At 44.0% G+C, this 25,665-nt stretch overlaps 1 protein-coding gene across 2 annotated transcripts in view; it reads right to left on the minus strand.

Moving 5' to 3' along the window:
* Positions 1 to 25,035, minus strand: part of GLRA1 (glycine receptor alpha 1) — a gene marked incomplete at both ends in the record, with an annotated part of 40,112 nt that extends 15,077 nt beyond the window's left edge. For both annotated transcript variants that reach the window (XM_082324586.1, XM_082324585.1), the window contains 3 exons: positions 4,962 to 5,029; positions 8,938 to 9,068; positions 24,980 to 25,035. In XM_082324586.1, coding sequence (XP_082180712.1) covers positions 4,962 to 5,029; positions 8,938 to 9,068; positions 24,980 to 25,035 — 255 coding nt within the window. The remainder of the gene's footprint in view (positions 1 to 4,961; positions 5,030 to 8,937; positions 9,069 to 24,979) is intronic.
* Between the last annotated feature and the right edge of the window lie 630 nt (positions 25,036 to 25,665).

Consider the following 25,665-nt stretch of genomic DNA (forward strand, 5'->3'; position numbering starts at 1 on the left):
GATTGTTCCTTCCCAAGATACCACAGTCTTGGCATCTGATGATGAGTGAGCTGATGAAAGCAGTGGCAGGCTGGAGGTAGTGCTGTGGAGAAGGGATGGAGGCTGTCAGGAAACTCAATAAGTTTCAGGCCCTGACTCAGGGGTTCTGTCAGACTAGCCTCTGCACTGAACAGTTTTGGTGGGAGACTTGACTTTGATAAGTTTACATTTTGCTGGTGGAACAAAACAGGGTAGAGACTGAACTTCCTCAGGAGGTGATTTTGTTATCCCACCTGGACAGCAGAGCACAAGTGGCTTTATTGACATTGAGTTCATTCTCTAGAAAGACAACGAACAAATATTTTTAAGGCTACTTGCTAAGCACTACAACTGACTGACTACAAACAAACAAACAAAAGAAAACCCCACCACACTGGATTCAGGCCTTGGAAGGGTTAATAAGGGACCTCGTTACCTTGCCACAGCTGTAGCCAATTAGCCAATTCAAAGCCTAGTGTGAAAGCCACAGCTGGGCCAAAGGGAGGAGGTGCTGCTGAGGAGGAAGGCTGTTGCTTGAGGAAGGTAGGCATGTGGTGAGGAGTGGGATCAGTTCCCTGGTGCTTAATATGTGTGGGTTTTTTGTTCTGGAACACAAAGCAGGAAGTTTTTCATGGCCTTCCTACGAAAGGAGGGAAAAATCATATTCCTCTGGGCCAAGGATGGAGCTGCTGTGGGGTGGGCTGTAGCTGCTATCCTGAATTTCAAGCCTTGTTTTTCAGCTTGGTTTTTTATGTCCTTGTATTTGAGTTGCATAGTTCTATTTCATGCCTTCCCCCCCCATTCAGTTCAAAGACAAACTCCAACCACAGAGATAAGCAAGACACTGCAGGTCTAACATTGAAACTGCAGCAGACTGTGAGATGTTGTGAAAACCTTTTCATTTTGCGTTGTGTGACTTGTTACATGCTTATCATCTCTGTGGGGTTGATTCTTGGTTTTAAGAATGACTGACTGCAGACAATTGAACTCAAAACTTAGCCTTTGCTACAGGCTTTGTGCGTTGATACTTACGTCTTTTGCTGACCTTGAGGTGAGTGGGCCCAGTATTAAATGTGACCCATGTGCTTCATCTGTCATATTTGCTGTCTGCTGCACTGTGGCTTGTGAGGCTGGAGTGAATTGCTTAGTCTGTTTTGCAGGATGGTTTGTTATCTCATTGGAAAGCTCATGTACAGATGTCTCTGAACAAGTATTTAACATTTGGACAGTTGCAGCCTCTAGCTTCTCCTGTTCTTAGGAGGTGCTGGGAGACCAGTTGTGGCTGTGTTGCAGCTGGCTGGAAGGTTATGTTTGGTTTGCTCTTTTCAGATGGCATAACTATGGCATGAAATAAGCAGAAATAAATTTGCTTATATACCCTGTATCTAGGGGAGCCTGTGCTGGCTGTTTTGTGGTTTTCTTTCTTTTACTCCTTTTTGTTTGCTGCATGTGGGCCCTTTTTAAAACATGGGGCCGGGAGCATCTTGAGCATTGAGTCCAGCTCCTAGTGACTCTAGGTGATGACACAATAAAATATTTCTACTTCTCCATGTGCCTTCACTGTATACAAAATGCTCACAACTGCCTAAGCCAGTGAGAGATCCGTGAAACTGCAGCTTCCATTGGAAGGGAGAGCAAAGGCATTCCTTAATTCCAAGTTTGCTGTTATAACAGGAAATCTGTTAGATGACATGTTCAGATAATCCTAACAGTTGTCTCGGGCTACAAAGAAAAGCCAAAGCTGGTGCAGTTTATTCACTTAAAACTAAGACTCTGTTCTCTGGGTGCTTGACTTCTGTTTCATTTTGAAAAAAACATTTGTAGCTTTGCTATAGGTTTCCTACTCTGGTGTGGCTGGGGGGAAGGTGTTCGTGCTTTTGAAGGGCAAAAAGGGATTTAACAGCCTGTGGTTGGGGGTTGTTTGGCATTTTTAATAAAAATAAACGGATAGGGTGGATGCACCTTGCATTTGTCCTCTGGAATTCCTTGCTGTTGGATGCACTACTGTAGTAATGCTTTGGGACAGAAGGAGGCTGTCTGGACTTGTCTGGCTGTTGTAGTTGGTAGTATCTTTCCTCTTGAAGCACTTGTTGGCTTCACAGAGATGTGTTCCCAGTCACAGGTTCCCTGGCCCTTAGAGCTGATTGCAAGTGAGGTTGATGGATATAAGTTATAAGCCACAATATAACATAAACGTCCAATCAATTATGAGTACTGCTAGAAGCTTTTATGTTGGGTCTCCAGTTCTGCAGAATGCTTAAAGGAGTTTATTTCACTTGATCTAGGTCAGGTCTGCTTCGGGGAATTCAGTTTGGTGGATGACTTTGTCTTTTTTTCTTTTTTCTCCTTCCTCCTACCCTTGCAACAGTTTTCAGGTCTCCATTTCTTGCCTTGTTCATTTTGAACCTTTGTGGGGCAGATATCAGCTTTCTGCCCACTCTGGGAAGTCTGTGCCTTCTCTTGGCCCCAACTTATTATCCCCCAATTCTGAGGTTTGTAGACTCAAGTGGCTGCATCAAACACCTGTTTTGTTCTATTTTCCTGTACTTTCTCCTCTTCCTATACCTTCTACAATGCCTCAAACTGTAAGTGAGCGTTCACCTCCAATTTCTCTAATCCTCTGCGTGGTGACCTAATGACTTATGCTGATTTGTGAGATTCAGGCAGTGTAAACGTAAATGGCAGCAGCGGTATTTTCTGTAGGAACTAACAGCCACACGATGGAGATATTTTAAAGCCTTCTCTAATTGCATGTGTAGTATCCATAAAAACCTGTCACTCTTCTCCTGCAGGTAGTAGTGCAATAGTAACCAAATAGAAGATGATGTAGTACTCAGAACCTGAACCTGGCCAGGCTTAGGGTGCCTAATGGTTGAGGTTTAAACCATAATATTGTTCTTTCGCTTTTGGCCAGTGGGGGAGTGTTATCATCATCAGTCCCAGGGGTCAATGATAGACTACTGCTTTCCTCATAGTGAAATGCTGAATTGCCTCACCCCCGAGTCTTCCCCCCCCCCCCCCCCCCCCCCCCCAGATATTTGTTTGAATTCAAAGTAGTCAGGTCTGTCTCAAAACCCCGTTCGTGACAGGACCTTCTGCCTTTCCCAGAAACTGTGGTGGGGAGCTGACACTGCCTGTTTGACCTGCTGCATCCTCAAACAGAGGGGAAAGACTGGCTTCTCTGCAGGGTAAATCCCGGGTTAACAAATCCCAAATATTGCTCTGACTTGCTGGGCTTTCATTTTTAGATGTTTCTGTACCTATGTTGCTTCTGTTCTCGTCAGTGTTTACAAGCAGAATCGCTGTCCCCAAAGAAACGCTTTATATTAGGTTGTACAAAATGCTGCGTCAGCCTGACATCTGGACTAGCTTGTCAGAGCTGGCTTGGGTATTTCTAGACAAGGCAATGTGCCCAGAGGGTATTCTTGAGTTCCCGTGGGAAGATAGACTATGAAATGAGTGGCATCTGGAGAGGATAGCAAGTCCCTGCAGCATGTCTTGGAGGTGAACTGCATCTCTCTCTCTCATGTTAGTCTATGCTAATTTTATGGAGCATCCTGCTTACTGGGATCCTGTGGTGTCTTTGTATGACTGCTCCAATGCATCTTGCAATGTAGGACAGATATATTGAAAAACATGTCATTGTAATGTGCTCTGTACGTTGCACAGGGATTCCTTGTGGCCCTGCCCCTCTCCCTTGCAGTCTGCGGATCATCTCTGCTAGATTGTGTAGGAACAGCGTATTTATTGCCTGTAACACCAAAGGAGGTATCCAATAAAATAGTACATTAGGAGCAGATGTGTATTTTGGTTCTAGTTCTTTTTCTTTTGCTTTATATATAAAAAAACCCATGAATATACTTCTCGTCTATGAACTCTCATAAATTCTACAATCCAACTATGAAATTAGTTTCTTCATGCTTGGACAGAGTAACAGCTTTTTTTTTTTTTTTTTTTTTTTCCTACGACTTGAACCAAACTGCCCCCAACCCCCAAACATTTCCAGAAGAATGGTATAGTGTCAGAAGAGACTTAGAATCCCCAGGTATGGAGCTGTTGATCTCCTCTAACAGTGGTGTGCATGACAGGTAACTTGTTCAAGTCAAGGGGTGTGATCTATATGTAAAGCCTATACCATCCTGCCTGAATGCACTAAACACCTGAAGCATTCTTCATTCAACGTCTTTCTAGAAAAAGAATTACCGAAGAGTAATTAAACACCATATTTCTGGATTACCTTTAATGAGCACAGAGGTAAGGCACTATACCTCCAGAGTTTTCCTTTGCTGTTCACTGATTATGTCATAACCAATCTTTAATAATTTTCAGATGAAGCAATTATCTGCTGTTCTAGTGATCCTCTGCTCCTAGTGTCTTGCCAATTAGATACAGCCTTGAGCCATGTTCACTAATTTTGGCTGAAGTGAGCCTTAACTTGCAAATATTCGTTTTTATATTTTTTTTAATAAAAACCATTGTCTAACAGAAATGTCTCCAAGAAAATAATCATCTAGTGATTCTCTTAATCTTTGAGAATCTGAAATCTCCTGTAGCCTGAATCTGAGTTCAGCTGATTTCCCTTCACTTAAAGTGTTGATTCAAACTTCTGTACTTACATGCACTTAAACAGAAAGTATCTGCAACTACCTCTGAGCTTAGAGCCTTAGGCAAGTCTTCAGCAAGACTGTTTCCTTTTCTGACCCTTATACTTTGCTTGTACAGTGTTTTCATAGAGATGCAGATAGAGACTGTGTGATCTTCAGCTACATGAAGTGTGAGTCTTGTGTGTTGACCATTAATTTACTCAAACCTTAGGTAAGTTTAGGAACATGGAGACAATATTTTCCTCTGATCACACTAAAGAGGAGGGTGATGCTGCATTTGCTGGGAGTGCAGTGAAGCTGAGCCAGTAGCTGAGCAGCTGTGCTGTGATTTTTACTTACCATAGTCGTTTCTGCAATCGAACCAAAGCTGTTGATGAAAATGTTGCAGCTGACATTCACTGGTGGGCCTGCATGACAAATACAGATTGGAATAGCAGTTCACCGTGTGCTTATAAGACAAAGTATTTCCACTCTGTAGTATTAAAACCTATTGTGGGAACAGGGTGACTGAGGGGTGAGTATGGGAATAAGGTCTGGATTACCCAGCGTTGTCTAGTCTTGGTTCTGATGGCAGTTTGACATCAGACAATGCTCTTGCTTTGTCTCTGTTCCCCTGTTTGTGACAGTGTTTGTATATCTCTTCTGTGAACTGTTTTGATGCAAAGGAATAGATCACAGTCAGGCAGGACAGCTTTCTAGATATCTTGACATTGCTGTATGACTGCCAATCTCACCTTGAACACGATAGCAATGTATCCCAGAAAAGAGCTGAGGCCCTCTTGTTTAGAGCTCTCTACTTTTTAGATGCTTTAAATGAGTATTTTAAATGTTTCTAAACTAGGACCACATGCTCCCTGTGGAGCCATGGCAGCAGTGTGCGCTGTAGGGATGAGGCTGGGTAAAGGAGCAAGTGCCCCATGTGATAGTGGTGGTGTCTGCTAAGGCTCCCAGCTGGACAGGAGACTGCAGGGGTCTGCTGGCAGAAATTCTCTGGCTGTCCTGTTTTGGGAGAGGGTACTCCCAGGCTTTGCGCTATGCCTTTCCTGGGTTTTATTTGCTTTCAGACCAAAGCTTTGCTTAGCCTGCTTGTATTGGAAAAGTTAAGGGGTCACCAAAGGAGGGGAGTGAGGATTAAGGGATGAAAAGATTGTGGTTAGAGGGCATGGGAGTCAGTCTGTTTGTGTGGTACTGGTGCCCAAAGGTATCAATATGGATGTGGATCACAGTGTTGCCTGGGAAATTTGAGGTGTAAATGCTGCATTTGGACTGAGGGAGCTGCCAAGGGCTGCAGTTCAGCACAACGCAAAAAGCTGGAGAACATTTTGGAACCAGAGGCATATCTGGTGCCTGGCAAACCAGTGGCTTGCCCACATATTATGAGAGGATTTCTGTAGAGCCTTAACAAAGGGAGGGGAGAAGCAAAAAGGGCCCCTGCTCTGGGGGCTCCCGAAGGAGCTGCTACTGGTCCTGCCCAGCATGTGATGGGGAAGGGAGCCTAGGCAGAGAGCAGAGGATACCGCCCCAGGACCCAAGGTGTCCCTTTAACTCTGGGGGAATTAATCTCATATAATCTGTGTGACAGATGCTTCTGGGAAGATAAGATCTCTGGAAGTGGCGAGTGTGGATTTTTAGATTATTCCCCCATCCTTTATGGAGATGAGGACTGTGTCTGCATTTCAGATGCTGCCTGAAGGCTCAGCCTTGCCCCTTAAGGCCACATCTGCAGTCTGGCAGCTGCTGCAAGATGAAATACTGGGAGGGAGGAATGGCTTTAATGAGAGGCTTGTGCCTCTAAACATTGCAAACTTCCTTCTGTGTAGAAATTAATGGAATTTCCTGATTACTAAGTAACATTTGGAGCTTGGTTTGCTCCATTTCCCTTTCCTCCTCTCCTACTTCAGCCTCTTCTGAAACTTTGTGCCTGTCCTCTGCAGGAGTAGGATTGTAGCCACGTAACACCAATGGTGGGATTTTCTTGGTATGAGTCCCAGGCAATCTGAGCAGGCTTCTGTCTAACCAGCTCCCAGACAGCCCTTTGCCAGCGCAGCAGCAGCTCACATAGTGTTCAATCTGTGCAGCTCTTCCTCCAGACTGTTAAACATAGGCACGGGCTAAAATATCAGATACAAAATGGTGTCTTTTTTTTTTTTTTGCCTCCTTCAGCAACCCCTCTTACCCAACAGGCTTGTGAAGTTTACCCAGAAGCTGAAAGCACCTGTTTGATCAGGCTTTAACACTTCTTTTATCCCTTTTGTAGTGCTCCTATCGAGCTAAGGAGTAGTAGTTTTCTTCTTATGAACCATATAGAAGGTCCGTGTGCATGTGACTTCCCTTCCCAATGGGCACAGCATAAGAAAAATTACTGAGCTGACCTCCTGGATGACTGCATGTGTTCGTGCCTCTGATGAGCATAGAAGATTTTGGCCCTCCTCTTCCTGATCCTATGCTGATATGAAGCTGAATGCGGGGTGAGCTTGGCTCAGTGCATGTGAAGAAGACTCTCCTTGGGGCAGCCCAGCTCTTGTTGAGGCACTGCGCTCTTCCCATGGTGTCCGAGGGGAGCTGTGAGCATTCTGCAGGGTTTGGTTTTTTTTTTTTAGCTTGTATGAGGCTCTAGAAACTTCCCTGCCTGCCACTGAAACTTGCCACCTCTGCAGTGGGATGCAGCTGTGAAGGAATATAGTTTTCCAGGGTTAAGGGTACAACCTGGGTGAGAGGTCCCTTGTCCCACACCTGCCAGGTTCAGCTCTGTCCCTGCCTGAGTTACTGACTTTATCCTCCAACTTAAACCAAAGCCCAAATGCTTCTTCCTTGTTCTCAGAATGTGAATCCCCAGCCAAGTCCAGACTTCACAACATTTATGGAGAAGCTGCAATCTTCTTTTTGTTAATCTTCCCCTCCCCAAAAATCAATCTGATACAGATCTTTGGTATTATTTTAATTTAGATCTAAGCCATTAAAATGCCCTTATGAGTTACTGCAGTTAATTTAAATGACATGCTTTGAGAGCTACAACCCCAAGCTCTGTAAAACACCTCCTATGCCTCCCATATAAATTGGAGCCTGATTTATGTGTGGGAGGCTAAGCCAGCAAAACTGCCCTGTGGGGAAGGTGTAGTTCATTGAAATAAAACTGAAATTAAATTATCTGAAATAAAAATGCAATACAGCTGCCTTCAGCAGGAAGATAATGTATACATTTCATTAAATATTAAAGTTTAATTTCTTTTGTGTGTGTGCATAATTTACTGGTAGGCAGGTTTACATGGTGGTTTTTTAACTCTTTGTGATTTGGATAAAAACAGCAGTGTTTTCTCTTGCCTAGTTGATTATTAGGACATAAGATTCCCACCTGTCTTTGGGTTTGAAAGCCCACAATAGAGCTTATTATTGCTTGAAGCTGGATGGTAGGTGCTGTCAGCATCATTAATGGGTCCTGGGAGCCCTATGTTAACATTGCCAGTGACTCTCTGGGGAGGAGGAATTGGTGGTAGGAAATAAGAGAAGTGAATGAAACAAGCATTGAAGAGGACTAGACGGTGGCTAAGAGGGGACAGGTCCTGCTTTGTCTCTGGGTGTGATGCAAGGGCAAATAGCTCTGGGAATGTGAGCTCAGTTAAAAAGAAAAAAAAAAAAAATTCCACAAAACCCACCCTTGTTAGAAGAGTTGTTTTGAGGAGCAAAGAAAGATGTTTTGTTGCCTCTTCCAAGGCCTGCTTCAATGCTGCTTGGCTGCCAGTGAGTACAGGATGAACTGGGGAAATCAGGTGTGAAACACAGCTGTTGTGATGGGGCTGTGTTGGGCCCTAGCTTAAGAGCCCCTCTACTATGGGGGACAGTGATGGGTCAGAGCTGCCCCTAGCATCTTGCTGAATTCCTCTGGAGCTGATGGGAGAGGCCCCTCTTGGCTTCCCTTGGGTGTAAGGGGGGGGGGAGCATTGCCTACTATTAAAAGGTGCTGTGGGCAGTGACTTAGGGGGAAAGGAAAGTTGAAGTTTTTTCTCCTAATCTGTAAGGTGTTCAGCTCCCTGCTGGTCACTGCCTGGTTTGGCAGGATCCCTCAATGTGTTGATATTGAAGTGTTTCCTGCATGTAAAAGGTATTACAAGGTTATTTCCATTCTGAGTGGAAATCAGATGCCTTTCCAGATGTCTACAAGGCATCCAGGTGTCAAACCTACCATTATCATACATACTTCATATGGACATAAAGACTGTTCATATTCCATATACAGTCAGGGAGGCATTCACGAGGATTGCATGCAGTTTTCAGTCCCAAAATGAACCAAAGCCACAAAAGTAGGGTTTTTGCATACCTTTAAAATTTGGCCTGATCCTGGCATCATATCCTGAAGTTCGCCCCATCAACTTATCCAAGAAGTCGGAAGGAGACATAGGTTTGGGGGCAGATCGTGCTGCTGCTTCAGCTTCTTTGGAGGCTGCCAGGCTGTGTGAACAGAAAGAAAGAGGAGGTTTTAGTGTACATCCCATACTGGGGAATGTTAGGGGTCCAGAAATCAAGCAGTCAGCATCTCATTCCTGCTGTGAAGCAGGATGGGTACCCATGTGAATTCCTAATGAGGCTGGTCTCTGCTAATTTGTTTGCCTAGCCCAAACATCTCTGAATACAGAATCCCAGCTGCCACCAAAGTAGAAGAGAGATGATGAGTGGAGAAAATCCTTTTGTGAGTTTAGGTATAGCTCCTTGGCATGCCACTAAATTACAACTGTGAACTCTGGCACTGAGCTCCACAGGCAAAATACACTCTGAGATTAGCCTCGGGCAGCAATTACTGCTTAATTACATGGCAAATAGCAAGGAGCATATTTGGTAATCTGACAGCCTAATTTTCCAAAAGGCAGGTAGGATCAGAGCAATCCAGAATTTGAGGTTTAAATGAGTGTCATGTGGTTGCGTAGCTCCTGCAGAGCCTTTGGGACTGTAGGGGATAGATATATTTTTGCTTCCCGCTTGCTGGTCAGTCCAGCATTTGCTGTTGGTACCTGCAATGCAGGGGTCTGAGTTCAATACAGCAACACTGTCTCTGGACTGGGAGGTGTCTGGAGTGTGATCCTGAAATGATACTCGTGTTGGGTTGAGGATGAAAGGAAATGAAACCTTTTAGGGACCTGTATGGCCTCTGGGGCAGAAAGAGTGAAATTACCAGTTTATCTGTAGAAGATGAAAATCTAAGGCTGGAAATGTGCCTTCTGTATCTACAGGAGTCTGCAAGATCTGCAGGGTGATGATTTGGGCTTAGGAAGTCTCTGTTGTTGCCATCTATGCAGGAACAAGTGATGCCTCATACTAGGTGCTCATTCTCAAATTTGCAGGAAGGTTTGATTTCCAAGACAGGAATAGACACTATTCAGTTTCTTCCCTATGGTTACATGGCTTCTACATGAACACAGATCTGTTCCCAGGCTGAAAGTGTGGTGTAAAATTGCCTAGATTAGCTGGGGTGGGGGGAAAACAAACAAACAAAAACCCAAACAAAAACAAACAAAAAACCCAAAACCACCAAACAAAAAACCCCAAGCCCCCGTAGGTGACAATGTGCTTAGGGCAAGAGCTGTCTCAGCCTGTGGGTTCAGATGCCTGATGCTGGTTGAAGCCTACAGGCAGTATTGCAATGCAAATGTATAAGAAGCCGAAGAAAGCTGCTCAGGAGGAAGCGAGGTTCATTGCTTCACTGTTTGCAAAACTCCTGAATTATTTTTAAAGTACAAAGGTTGTGTGGGAACGGTGAGAAGTTGTTATGGCAGAGCAGCTGAGAGGCCTAATATTTACAACAGGCACAAGATACTTAGCTATGTATATCCTCGCACGTGACACCGTGAAGTCCTCTTGCAGCATGACGACCTCACCTTGGGAAGTTTTGCGTTTCTTGTCTCAAGAGAGTCTGCAGTAGTCAAACCTGCTGTCTTTCAGAAGAGTAGTGCTAAGTACTGACACAAGATCTATCAGGAAGAATTTAGGGACAGTTACTATGCATAGCATTAATGTGACCCTGCCCTCAAAGACCTGTTTATACAATACAAATTTGAGCTGAGACTCCAAAGACACAACTGTTGTCTAGATAAGGCCTTAACAAGAGCATTTTGAACCACAGAGTTGCCCAGGGACTTCAAAAACAGATGGGATTCAAAAGGGTTTTGGTGCCATAACTTCAAAGTCAGGAGTCTGTAATAACCTGTATTGCACTGCCTCTCTTTTCTAGTGTTAGCAGGTGATGGCTTGCCAAGCCTTGGTTTTCAATCAAACACTTCCAATGAGTGATTTGCAGTTGCAAACTCGCAACTGCAGTCTGGCTGCTTCTGCAAACTGCAACTGTATTAGGGTTCTCTGATTGCTAGACTTTTAACTGTTAAGAATTGTTTAATTTCTGCAATAAAGAGGGGAGAGAAATTCCAGATCATTTCCAGAGAGTCTAAAACTAGGATTTGATTTACCCTTTATATCTTCACAATCCACTCCCAGACAGGACCTTATCTGAACTGGCTGATGCATACTCATGTTTGAAGATGATCTGACAAGGTGTGGATCTAGCTTTTACTATAGCCACCTGCCATTTCTTGTCTTGTCCCCATCTCTGCTCTAAGAAACTATGCAAAGCCAAACCAGAGTATTTCAGGGGTAAATAGGGTTGTGGAACAGGTGATGTTATTTAATTTTTCTTTTCTTTTTTTTTTTTTTTTTTTGAAAGAAAACAACGAGGTGCAATTGATTTGCAAACTCAGAGGAAGAAAGCTGGGAGTGGGAGGACAATCAATACTGGGCCTGACTACTGCATTCCAATAGAGTGTCTGCATGGCAATGAGTCTAGAGAAAAGATTGCAATTAAGCAGCAAATGACTTGGTAACCAAAGTCTCCTGCCACTTCAGCAGTGAGATGCCAGATAGTGCAATACACTGATATCTTCTCATTAATTGTAGACTGGAGGAATTATATGGAAGTGGAAAGGGGGAGGAGGGGAAGAGGCAATACAAATCTAATAAGCTTTAAGTGCAAGAAGATAATTAAAAACTGCAATTCCCCTGGCATTCGTTTTAAAAAATGAGGTGAAAACGCACAGAAGTCATTGTTCAGCTTTCCTGTAAACTCAGTGTGAAAGCCCATGCTGAATATGTTCACTCCACTTCCAATGAGTGAGTCTTCTGGTATTTCTTGGGTGCCATTTTCTGATTCTTTCTCCTTCAAAGTTGCAAGTAAATGAATTTCATGGTTTCAGTTCCTACACAGAAGGATATATCTAAGACAAATTATTCCCAGAAGCACCTGGGAGAGGACCACCCTCTCACAGCCTCACTGCTCTTTGCAGCTTTATGTCCATCCCTATGAGCAGTTTCTGTGAGAACCTTTGGGGATGTGCTGAAACTGTCCTCCTGGTGTGTGTTTTAGAAGCTCTGTTTGGCTGCTGTGTGTTGTTATCCAGGTGACCTAGGAATGACGAGTTCTGAGTTTCTTCTAGTTTCTATTTGGTTACTAAATGTTTTCCTAAAACTAGCTGGGAACAACTTCCCTCACCACCCCCACCACCACCCCCCCCCCCCCCCAATGTACAAGAAAAGTCAAGAAAGCAGGGGATGCGGAAATAGCAAAGCCTTTCCAGCAGCCTTTCCACATCCTTTGTGGGGGGCAGGCAGATGTATCTACTCTCTAGCTCAGAAGTAATAGTAGGAAACAACACTGGGAGCTCCAGAGAGGCTGGGCCACCCCACCATGCTTTGGAGGGATGGATTACATCTAACACAACCCTGAAATGTTCACTCTGGTTGCGGTAGTTGAGCTTTGCTATGGCAGTTTAGCTCAGACAGCACCCAAAAAAGTTATCAGCTTCTGCTCTTTCCCAGGTCTGTCTTGGCCAGTGCTGTGGGCTGCCTTGGGAGCTTTCTGGGACTTTTCTCCATCCCTTAGTTCTTGCAGAAGCACCCTTGAAAGTCCCATAGTACTGTTTGTCTCCTGGCCCAGCAGAGACAAGGACAGGGAAATTGCCAAGTGATTTGAAAATTATTGATGATAGAAAAGAATTTGGAAATTTAGGGTGGGTTGTTGTGTTGTTCCGAGAGAAAATTTATTCTCCAAATAAACAAAAAGAGGCAAAACATGTAACAAAAACACTGAGAATGTAGTTTGCATTGGTGCAGGAGTGTTGTCTGAGCTGAGAGCTCTTGGTGCATTTTAATAGCAGCCAGACAGTGGCTTATCTTATTTACGCTGGTGTAATCCCTAGTGGATCTGGCTGAGAAGGTGCCATCAGGCAATTATCACAGCAACAACACTGGAAAGGATCTCTTCAAAGGGTTGATGAACTAGCATAATCTTTTGTGATATTTACACTGGCGTGTAAGCAGACACCACCAAGTCCCTAGGAGGTGCAGCCCACCAGCAAGCACATGAAGGTGAAAGCTGGTGGAGATGAACAGCCCAGCTGCTCAGGATACCTAAGAATTGCATTCCTTAAAATGGAGCAGTCAGGCTTTGCAGGACACCTATTACTGGCTTCTCTCAGCCTATACAGGCACTGTTTGCTCTGTCTGCATTATTTTGTTTCAGCTAAACAAATTATATGTTCTTATACAAAATTATTTGGTTTAGAAAGTGGCTCTCCTGCAATCTGGACATCTTAGTTTGCTCAGTTCCCAGCTCCCCAGTTGGCTGTTTTTTCTTTCTCCTCCCTTCTTCTCTCCCCCCCTGCCCTGCCCCTCTGTATGGCCCTTGTGCAGTATTTTCATGCTTTTTTTTGGCTGTGCCCATGGCTGTCCATCTAATTAAGTCCAACATCACAAACTGCCCTGTTCTGGTTCAATGCTGATACTGAGAAATATAATATTTTTTCCTTGCAAAGAGGAGAGGCAAAGGAATTTAATTATCACTGGGCCTCTATTCCCCTGTCAAATAATTTAATTGTTAATCATTAATTCTGAGGGTAAAAAATAATGTCTGGCAGCAGAAGCACACAATGTTGCAAAACAAGTGTTTCCAGAGGAAATATATCTCTGCCAAGTGTGGAAGGCTCAGGTCCCTGTGAAGGTAAACTGGTAAAACACCGGTGGCTCAAGAGAACAGCACTGGGTTTATTCCTCTGGTTGGGCTCTCTGCAGTTTGGGGAAATACAAGATACCTGATTGCTTATACCAGTTCAGTGCTGCTCAGCAAAGGTTTCTGAAGTGGTTTATTTAATTTTGAAACACAACACAAGCCGGAAAGCTTGGCAGCGGAGTGTTTGGAGTAGCGTTCATGTGGGCTGGTTCGTACATTTGTCCTTCAAATTTGATGTTTTCTGTAAGTAGGTATCCCAGGGGAGAGGAATAGCCATCAGGTCTTTGAGGCAGGCTGAGGTGACCAGTATAACTTTCCCCCATTACCTTCAAAGCCAGGCCTTTCTAGAGCAGCGTGGGGTCTTGGGGACACAGGAGAGTTCATCAGCTTAGTTTATTGATTCCAGGAGCTCTGAGAGGCATAGTCACAAAGAGAACATCAGACGGTTGGGTGCAGAAATGCATTGTGCTGTCCCTGATTAACTAGCGTTACCAGTGGTAACTCTCTCCCTCCTCTGCTTGCCTGGATTTTCCAAACCATCTCCCTGCTCTCGGGGGTGGTGCCTCTTGGGCACAGAGGCCTCTGAGCAGGGACTGGAGCTTAGCAGATCCTAGCCTGTACTCAGCCTCTGCTGATTCTGGGGCTGCCCATCTCCGTCTTGTTCTCAGCAGCTGGAGGGAGAAAGGACAGACAAGAGATTTTCCTGGTGAAAAGGAAAAGGGGCAAGCCCTAAACTCTGTACCCAGACTGTTATTTCTGACTGCACATCAACATGTTATCTTGAGGGAAATGCTGCCAGATGCTGGCCTGGGGAGGCTTGGCAGAGACTGCAGGCAGACTTTTTTTTTATGATTAGATTTACTATCAAAATGAATAGCACAATCAATATTGATATGCAATTCAATTAAAAAGGATGAAACTCATTGTCTGCATGTTTTTCCCTGTCACGTTGTCTGAGTTCCTGGCCTACAGCAGTAGAGGTGGACAGAATAAAGGAGAGTGGAGGTGTGTGGGGAGAGGAGAGCCCCAGTGCTGTATTTTTGGCCCGGCATGGTGCAGAGTAGAAGGAGCTCTGCGTGTTACAAATGTGCTGGTTGCACAGTGCTGATTGCAATCCATGTGGTCATGCTCAACTGCTGGCGACTACAGTCCATGCAGTATGGATGTGGGCATGCTACAGGGGTGAATTTGCAAAGCCAATTCTCAGAGGTGCGGAGGAAATTTGAACTTGGTTATTTTCTTAATTCAGCTGAGAGCTTATGCAACAGAAGCATGGAGCAGACCTGGATGTAGGGACAGGATAGGAAAATAATCATGTACAGCAAGACTGGTGAAATATGGAATTTGAGAGAGACATTGTGAGAAGGAGATTTCACCCTGAGAAAGAAATGGGCAATAAGCTATTATTTATCCATACTTATGGTGGGAGGACGGAGATGGAAAAGAAAAAGTAGGCTTGTAGAATGTTGCTGTCTCTGTCCTGGATGGTTGTGTTCTGTTGCTGTGAGCTGTTTAAACCAATTCTAGCTTTTGCACCAGAAGTAACTGCATTGCAGTAGTCGCAGGATGTAATCAGTTAAAGTTTTAACCCAAAGGATCCCAAAATACTCTCAAAGGTCCTGCACAACACGTGTTACCACTGGTCCCTGCAGCTGTAGAGGAGGAGAGGAGCTGGGAGGCACTTTTCCATGGGCCTCGGGGAATTAACCCTCTGTGATCATTCCCATCCAGGGAAAGCTGCAACAACTTTACTGGAGTGAGAAAAATCTCATCTTCAGACTGCAGCATTCCGATGTCTCTATGTTCCACTGCCACATTCCTGCAGCCCATGGCTCCTACCCCATATGGCAAAACACCCTGTCTAGAACTATAAAACATCTCAATTACACTGATTAACTCTATGGAAAGACACCAGCACTTGGAACAACTGCTGACTCTGTGTGGACAGAGCAATAAGAAAATAATAAATGCCTGGACAATCAGCTGGGGGGTTAGAAATCTGCACGTTGTATATAGTTGAGATGGGGAGAGCACAGGGAGACCAACAGATTGCGTGGGAATAGTGCTCGATTGCATGCAAGATCCCTACTCTTACAAGGACTGTTGTTCAAACTCTCATACGTTGTGGTCACTCTTGCTTATAGCATATTATAAAAATGTGTGTGTTAAATTCAGTTTTGAAGCCACAGGCATTCTCTCTAGTGACCTTCTCAACTAATTTGCCTTCCAGAAGGGTCTACAGCTCTTGGAGCACAAGTAGTGACTTTCTGAAGATGTATGATCCTAAGCCACGGAGACGGGTTTGAAAACATAACTCAAACAATGGAGAAGCACAAGTCAATGCTCAGGTTTTAATCACTTGTGAAATAAATCCAGCAAACACCAGCATTGACTCTTACAAGTGCCTATATTGAAGAGTTAAAAAAAGAAGAAGTTATAATTGCATTTTTCATGGAAAAAAAACAAAGGAAAAAAAGTCCCTGCAAAGACAAAAGCATGTGTCTAGCTTCACACACTGAATATTCCCTTTAAAGTCAGGGGGGCTAGTCAGATATTTAAAGTTATGCATAAACAGCCTTCCTGAATGCAGTAAATAAAGAGGGGAAATGTCTTTACAAGACGAGGCTTCATATTCTAGGTAACAATATTCTCTTCGCTGATGTGCTCTTGATTTAATGTTTGGATGGAGAGCTGCAGTGGGAACCTCAATTGACGTCAGAAGGTTTTAGATCACAGACCAGACAAGTGTCAGAGAATTACGAGAAATCGCGGATGCTCTTCTATCTATAGCTCTGCAGTTGCACTATCAGTCGCGTTTTCATCAGTTCAAATAGCTTGCTACAGCAGCTTTTTAAAAATTAGTTTTAGTTTAAGGATTTATGCTGCTTGTTATGATAGGATAAGAATATTGTAACTGCTTTTTTCTTTTTTGATAAATCAGAGGTGGTATGAATAGAATTCTTTTAAAAGAGATATAACATGCAGTGTAGAATGGTGGTGGGCTTTACCTGCTGAAACGTTTTGCTACAGATCCTTTGAAAAGGTCTCCTGAGCTAAAAGGCATAACCTACCTACAAAATTGTGGGTCTCATAGTAAAACTGGGGGTTTCTGACGTGCGTATTTTGTACTGTGTAAAATGAGTTGTGTGATAAGAGAGCTCATGTTGATATTTTCTGATAGAATTAGTTGCTGTCATTGCAATGCAAATACTCTGCTGGAGATGAATGTTCCCTCTGTGCTGTCTGTGATTCCTGGTGTAATTTATCAGTTTATTCATGAACTATAATGAAATGTAACTTCTGGAACGAATGGCTAAGCTCTGGGTCCCCTGTCCAGAAGGGCTCTTCTCCTCCCCACCCCGGCTGCCCTCTGACTTTGGTCTCTTCAGCTCCCTGACAAAAAACCCCATCTTTTCAACCCTGGCAGTGCTGCAGGGCCCGCGTTGGCGCAGGAGAGCAGGTTGTGTTTGATGAGGCTTGTACTTTGTCAGCCATGCTGCTGGGAGATGATTTCTAAGCCCATAGCTCTGTGTCAGGGTGTGATGGATGGGACTGGAAGCCGGAGGATGCTTGCGATTCTCGGGCACATGGGGTGGCAGGAGAGGTGGGATGCACACATTTTGCTGTTTAATTCAGATCTTGGGAGCTCTGGTGCAGGAAAAAGATCTGTGTGTGTGTGGATATGCCAGGAACTGTTGCCCTGCTCAGCAGTGCTTCCAGAGGGCTAAAGCACTGGGAGTGAGCAAAGGGACAAGACTGTAAAGATACCCCACAAGAAGTCACTCTTTTGTCCACAGCCTGTCTTTGCAGTTCTTACAAGATAAGAAAAGGCTGCCTCACCCAGGAATTCAGAGTGTCTCACTTCCCTACTCCCAACTGCAGTAATACATGTGATGCACAGATCCTGCTGTAATGGGGGACTCGATCCATCTGGCACAGGGGCTCTTGGCACCAGCAAGGACATTTGGAGCTAAGGATTTTTTGAAGGGTGCTGATAACAGCTGACCCTCGTATGCTTTCAGGTTTTATACTGCCTCCATAAGAGAGGGGAGGAGGGGCCTGTACTTGGGGCTTTGTACAAAGCACCTTTTTACTTGCATTATCTGAAATAAAAGAAGAATAAAAAAAATTCAAAGGAAATCTGGTAAAGGTGAGAAGTGATGAATTTTGTCAGGTTTTCTGCATGGTTCCTGGCTCAGGTCTGTTTTGCTGCTGACCCAGACACGTGATAGTGATCCAATCCACCATTGATCCCAGTTCTGTTGCTATTTATTGATTTGTGTGTTTGCTCCAGCCCTGCTGGGGCTGGGGGACAGGATCCGCATTCTGGGCGAGTGGTCATAGGGGCAGGCGTCGCTCGCAGGGCGGGCGCATGGGGGGAGCTGCTGTCGGCAGCTTTCGTCTGAAGGCAGCGTGTGCGATGATTGATTGCACTGCAAGCCCTGCTGTTCCATGCATGCGACACTCCTTGTCTTGGCAACCTCTTGGTAGATTTTCCCTCTTCACCCACCCTGCAATGAGGCACTGATGCAAACAAGAGAGTTCCCTGGCTGTCTGCTAAGGCATTTGGGGTTTTTTGTCATTTTTTTGTCTTTTTTTTTTTTTTTTTTTTTCCCCTAACAGGCTGTGAGCCACAGTGGAAAGATGAAGAGGGAGAAATAAAAAGGAAAGCAAGTGGAAAAGTGTGTTCTTTTGTTTTCCCCCTCCCTCTCAAAATCCAAATTTCGTGGGGTTTGGTAAACTAAGATTTCTCCTGCTTTTCTCAGCTGGCACTTAGATCCAGCAGAGATGTATTTACAGGATGCCAACTGTGTCTATGTACCAGCCAGATGTGGTGCAGTCCCCAAATCAGCAGCTTACCATGGTGCATTATATGGATGAAATAATTGTCTGCATAATGGGGAGTGCTCAGCGCGTGTAAATGACGGGTGCATCTGTCTCTATCTATTTCGGTTCTCTGCAGGCCCTCTCTGTGCTTGGCCTTACCGAGGGGACAAAAGCTATATTTCTGTTTTTTTCAGTTTCTGTGCATCAGGGTCTTGAAGTATCAGGAGAGATTTAGGAGCAGCTTGGAGGTGTGCGTCTGATCTATAGCACCAGTGTGATCCAAGCATGCAGACCTCCAGGACCAGATCAGCTAAAACGTACCGGCAGTTTCTCAAGAGGTTAAGGGGACTACATCATTTTGCACCAACCAATCATCTTGGCTAAGAAATACCAGTGCAAACCACCTCCCCTCGAGGGAAATGGTTTCTGTTGTCTGGCTTTGTAAACACAAATGTAAATTGTCTATGTACTTTGGGGGAAGGGTGAGAGAAATGAAGAAGAGGTGAATTTTATTTTATTTTTTTTGCCTCTTTAAGGGGAACCGACCTGCTGAATTAGCAGTATTTTATTATGCTGAGTGCAATGCAAAAGTTGTTCTTTTCTGGGCTGTGCAAGTAGGTCTAGAAGTCAGCAGCCAGACAGCCTGGTGTTGAGTTGTCTGGTCATGGCTGCTAACGATGCCTTGCACTTGGAGCAGCAGGAAGAATTCCTGCTTCTTTCACTCCTTCTTTTTTGCTTCATTTATCCCAAGGTTGTCGTGTGTCCATCCCCATCGTGTTGTGTCCCGTCCCCCCGTGTGTCCCCCCCCCCCCCCCCCCGCCCCCGAAGTTATCATAAGCACTTGGAATGACTTTTTTTGTCAATCAAAAATTTGAATCAAACCATGGTGGGGAGGGGAGGGTATGCTGAAATGGCATTTTTAGCATGTGAAAGAATATGATGAGCCATTTTTCTTGAAAGGTGTGAGGTGCGCAAGTGTAACCATACTTCATAACAATAGAAATCATTGTGCTCTTACTGCCAGCTAAAGGTCAATACAAAGTATGCAAGGTAATGATAGCAAAAGGGTAATTTACTAGAAATAGCGAAACCCTGATTTAATGTGCCACAACAGTGAGTGCTGGTATAGACAAATAAAACAGATAGGCTGATACTGCATTTTGACTTCTATTTGTTGACTTAACACTAGTCACTTTCTCAGAAAAGCTCCAGGTTATAGAAAAAGAGCAAATGAAATTCAGTGAATGGATTTAGATGATTTGACGTATTTAAATGTTGTGGGTTTGATTTGGATGTTGTGATTTTAAAGCATGATATATTTTTTTAAAACCCTTGTCTTTCATCAGTACCTAAATAGCAATTATATTTATTAGGTGGTCTGACATCTTGTTCTCAATGCTGAAATTTGGAGAGCCCTTTTAACCTGTGTGCTAGGACGAAATGAGAACAGACTTCTCTGCTGGTTTTCTTTCACAGATGAATGATCCCTGGTTGGTGCTGGTATAATAAAGTAATTTAATTTTGGACATTGATTAACATCTTAATTCAGATGCTGGGATCCTTTTCTATCCAGGTCACCTCATGAGGATTTGTTGAGATAAATTTCATAAGCCAACAAGGAAAGTGTTTGTTCAAGAACAGGGGAACTGCAGCATGCTGTTGCTTACAAGTGCTTTCCTTTTTGACTTCAATCACTTGGTCAGTAGCAGAACGAACTTCTTAGCCTTTAGTCTATGCTATTAAATCTGAGACACTTAAAAGAGAGTCAGAGGACCCTTTGCTGCTGACTTGCTTCATACATAAGGGTTTCCAACACCTCTTTCATGGGAGAAGAGGAATAAGGAGGCACCAAATTCCCTTGCCTAAATTCTTGTTCTTGAAGGAAATCTCTGTAGACAATTCATATGATGTAATGCTCTTACAATTAAGGGCAGGATCCTACTGTTTCCTCCACATTTCTTTCCAGAAGCAGCTCCCTTCAGGTATTTGAACAGTAAATATGTGTTCTGCCAGTGGGACTTGCTGTAGAATAGGGTAATGTTCAGTGGGAGTCAAGGTGGACAGCCAGCCTATGTTACCTAAAATCCACACAGCACCAGTGCCTCAGACGAAGTGCATGTGAGTGCATTTTATTAGTGCATGTGAGAAACAGCAACATTTTTTGTAATGTTTTTGTTAAGCAAAGTGATTATCTATGGCTTTCCTGCTCCTTGCACCCAACATAAGGGGAGGGGAATGTTTTTTGCCCAGACATTTGTGGGGCCTTTCTTTTATTCTGATCTATCCAAAGAGCAGGTCTGGAGTCATTTAAGGCAGCTCTTTAGAAAAGAAGGTTAAGATTAGACTGTGTTAGAAAATGTTTTGTGTACTTCATGTTGATTTGTCTCAATTGCCTAAAATGCAAGTGAATTGTTATAGATGGCTGGAAGTATGTATAAAGTCCCTGCACAACGCAGGGTCCCAAACATTTTGTGCTTCTACTGGGATGACACCAAATTAATCTTTTGTTGTGGAATGATTTATAAGGTTTTCTAGGTAGAATTGTCTACCTCGTCACATTTTCAAACCTCAAATATGTAACCCTTTTAGCAGGGTCTCTAATGGGGCTATTACAGGTTGCAGATCAAAGAAGCTAAAGAGTGTCCTTAGAGCTGTCTAGTCCAAGCCTTTGCTAAATCATTTTTATTTCATGGAGGAACCGCCAGACTCAGCAGCAGCACAACAGGTCATAAGGCACAACTTCTAGTAGATTTTGGTTAGCATGAGGAAAATACTCTTTAACTACTGAGAATATCTGCTACGTTGCTTAGCTTGTGGCTCTGGAAGTCTCTGGTTAGCGCTTCATTCACAGGTACCTCTGTAATGCTACCTAGCACTGCAGAGCTGTAGCAGAAGCTTTGGAAATAACAGGCACATTACTCTCCTTTTCCTTCCCCTGCCTTTTCTTTTGTTGTATTTTCAAGGGGCTGAAATCGGCAGCTCTCCAATCACCTACTTTGTCAAGTCTGTTTTAGGAAAAAGTGTCTTTCTTTCCACAAAGTTAAGAGGCATTATATTCACAATGGCACCTTCTTATTGTTTTAAAAACTGGAATCGAAGAGCTCTATTACTGACAGGAGGGAATACAAAAATGCCAGTTAGAGCAATCCAGTAGGGTCTGAGGCTGGCAGCAACTTTTAGCCTGTGAATCACTTGGAGCAGCAGCCTTGAATCACTCCTGCTAGCTGACAGATTGCTGTTCAGAAGGGGCCAACTCTGGTCTTGATTCAGTGGAGGTCATGCTGCTGATTCCTGATATACAGAAATGCAATTAGGGCAAGAATCAGGCTCAAACAATTTCAAAGCCTCACAGGACAGTGTCCAGTTGGGTAAGATGCCAGTTCTAGGCTATGTTTTGTCTCCTGTACTTGTAGAAGGTGCATTCCTACCCCCAGGCTTATGCAGTGGTGTTTCTGGACCACTAGAGCTATTAAAATGCGATGGTACAACAGAATGTCCAGGCAAGATCATCACAGGGTAGGGGTGGATTTTTGTTGTGTGTGAAGGAATTCACAACGGAGCCACAGTACGAACATGCAGTGTATGTAGTTAGACTTTGGGAGAATGTTTGTATATGTCTCCACAGATATACGCAGGATATCTGGAAGTCCCTGTGTAAATATTGTCCAGTGTATTTTTATTTTCAAGAAATAGTATTTTGCCTTAGAAATATGTGTAAGGAAAGACTGGTCAAGCAGCCTGCCTGACAGAAGACCCTCTTCATCTCCCACCCCAACCCAGTTTCCATCCCTGCCTCTAGCCAGGTTCTCAGTAAATGTCTTAGTCACAGCTAAGTGGCTGCAGTCTGAGAAGGCAGGTAGCAAAATGGGAAATGCTCTTCCATAAAGAAAGGCATGTCAGAATAAGCGGCTTATCGCAAATTCCTTCTAAAACATCCCAACTGTAACAGAAACAAATATCGTATTGGCAATACCATAATGTTTGCATTCACACACCAGCTGTTACTCTTTCCCACAGAGTCTTGTTTTTTAAAAGGCTGATGAAGGGCATTTTTGTTAAGCAACAGATCTAGTCTTATTTCCTATATTGGCTGTATCTAATTTTCCTTTGGGACTTTGGATTTTTCTTTATTTTTGTGGTACATGTGCTAACATATAATGGAATCTCTTTCTGGAATATTTTTGAGAGGCTGACAAAGTGTGGTACACCCTGTAATTTAAAGCAATGCATACTTCTATTGAGCATTATTGGATTATCAGCTTGTGGGTTTTTTAAACATTATGTGTGACTGAGTGCTGGAGTAATTGGCACACTAAATTTATGAATGACTGTTAATGAATAAACTTCTCTTACTGAAACTGAAATAGCAAAGCTATTCCTGGACCAGAAAGGCTGGTAGATTTTTGGCCTGTAATAAATTGAACACATAACACAAAGCGGGAGAAAAAAGAAAAGCATTGCTTAGAGTCAGTTTTGAGCAGGAATTACTGGTTTGTTGTTTGTGTTTTTTTTCTTTTTTTTTTTCCTTGTTTGGAAAATGATTGCGGTAAATAAAACAATTTGATTTTTACACCTCCCTGTAACTGAATTAAAGCACTTTCAAATTTTCTTAAACATTAATTTCAGGAAAACTAGACTTCCAGAAATAATTTTTATATGATTATGTCATATTGCATACATAGCCCATGTATGTATATTCATATGTATATAATTTATAACAGTATAAACATTTACATTAGAACCTGAAGGGACTCATTTACCACGGTTTTGAATGCCCAGGGCTTTAATTGATGTGCTGAGAATCTGTAAGTGCTCCCATGTGTCGTGTGATGCATAAGTGTGCATCATAGAACAGGATCAGCAAGACAAGTATGTATCAATTTCACTTGTTCAGGCAGTTCAGAGGAGAGCTGGACAGATGCTTTAATGCCAGGGCCATAGGAAATGCAAGCCTGGAAATGCCTTTTTTTTTTTTCTTTTTTCCTTTTGCTTTCTAGCTTATTTATGGACAGCATTCCAGAGCATTTATGTGTTGTTTAATCTTATATTTTATTTCTGTACTTCAACATTGTTTAACTAAAGAGTTTATTACATGTACATAGGCTTCCTTTTAGTCCACCCCACGATATTGTGCAGTGCTGCTTTACACTTCTGACTAAATAAGATGAGAAAGGATGGCTCTGAAGTATTGAGTGTTGTACATTGCTTTTCAGATATTGTTGATTTTAGTTATTTCTAGAACTTCTTTCTTGGATTACCTAACAAACATTAAATGCTTTGAGTTCACGTTACAATCTTGCTGTCTTTGATTTTTCTGTGGAATTACAGGAAAAGTAGGGATATCCCAATTTTTATGCCTGGAAAGACTTTAGTGTTCAAAAGAAAAGAGGCTGCTAGCTAGAAAAGTCTGGCCAGTATCAGCAGGTCTGCTACTGTGACTCATAAAATAATAAGTATTACACCAGTGACGTATATGTAAATAATGTCTGTTCTTTCATGTTAAATGATAAAAATGAGACTCTGTTAAAATACAGAAAGGCAGAAGTAAAAGCCATGCAACTGAAATGAAGTCTGACTGACGAGCAAGTTCAGGTTGTGAAAGAAGGTTTTTTTTTTGTTTTTTTTTTTTTTTTCCAATTGCATCTATCTGGCATCTATCACTTGCTACAGCAGGCTGCATTATTCATGCAAATACAGAAGAGCTTCTACCTTCTAATATATTTTTTGTCCATTTAATAAAAATACTGCAAGGAGAGATGGACCAGAAACAATTCTTTAAGACTAAAACTGCTCCTTCTCCTACCTTTAGCCTTAATGAGAAACTGAACGTATCTAAAACAGAGTCAAAATACAGCTAGTCGATAATGGATATAGTAGCAAAAAGCTTCCCACATCCCCTTTGGCTTTCATTTAGATTCTGCAAGGGAAGGATGTTGAAAACTACATGAAAGAAAAAAGTTGGGAACGAAGGTGATTATTTCTCTGCTTTCAGTGACTTTAGATATAGCAAGCTGAGGAGATAGGGTGAGCCCTCCTTGAGAAGGAGTCCCAGGATTTCTCCAGATAACATAGCTAAGCAGTGAAAGCATCCTACGGAACTCACCTGAACCTGCAATCTGAGGATGGGGAGGGGGCGAGGTGGGAATATTTACCCGGGCAAATTCAAGTGCAGCATTCCCAGCCGCCACTAGTTGTCACTTTGCAACCAGCCGGGGTCGGTGTTTTCAGCACTGCGGTTAGCGAGATTGCGGTGCTAATTAAACGGAGTAACTCCCAAAGCCGCGGAAAGTCCCGAGCCCGGGGCTGTGCGATAGCCAGTCTCGGGGAACCGAGAGGAGGCGAAAAGGCAGCTGGAGAAAGGCGGAACGCCGCTGTCCTAAGGCTGAGGCTGTGTCTAGGGGCTATGCCCTGAGCTTGGGGTCGGCAGGGCAGTCCAGCCAGGCAGCGCCCGGTGCGCGCACACTCCTCCCGTAAAGCCGAGCCTTACCTGAAGAAAACGATCGTCTCCCACACGTAGACTCCGAGCGCGTTGACGTTGCACATTTTTCCAGCTCTCGCTGATTTTTTTTTTTTTTTTTTTTTGTACTCCGTGAGGGGTGGGCCGGTGGGGTTGGCCAATAAAGTAAGCCGGCAGTTGAGGAGAATTGGTAGGGGAAGCGAGCCACCCCTCCCGAGGCAGGCTGTGCAGGGGGAAGGCCGGGAGGGCTCCGCTCAGCACCCTGGACGGTGGCGGGAAGGGTGGCTCCGGTCAGCACCCTGGACAGCGTCTGGCGGGCGCCGCGATCAGCACCCTGGACAGCGGCGGTGCGCGGCGCTCCGCGGGCGCCTGCCCAGCGGCCGGCGGCTCCGCTCCGGCGCTGCCTTGGCTCGTCCCTCCTCCCCGCCTGTGCCCCCGCCACCGCCACTGCAGTGGTGCTCGGGGCCGGAGGAGCAGGCTTCCCGCACCGAAACCTCCCTTCAGCGGGATCTCGCTCCGGACATCAGGCTGGCGAGAGGGGGAGATGCAGGGGGTGTAGGTTTGCCATCAGGGTGGTGGGGGTAAGATGGGAGAGGGGGGCACGACCCTCAACAACCCAGGGCGTTAATCTCCGCTGCTAGCCGGGGTGTCTTCCTAATTACATCCACAGGCATTTGTCAGTGTGGAGCCGTGCTGCAGTCCCGCTTGTGTCGCTT

Source organism: Platalea leucorodia (genome assembly GCF_965183815.1).
Source record: "Platalea leucorodia genome assembly, chromosome: 11".
NCBI lineage: Eukaryota > Metazoa > Chordata > Aves > Pelecaniformes > Threskiornithidae > Platalea > Platalea leucorodia.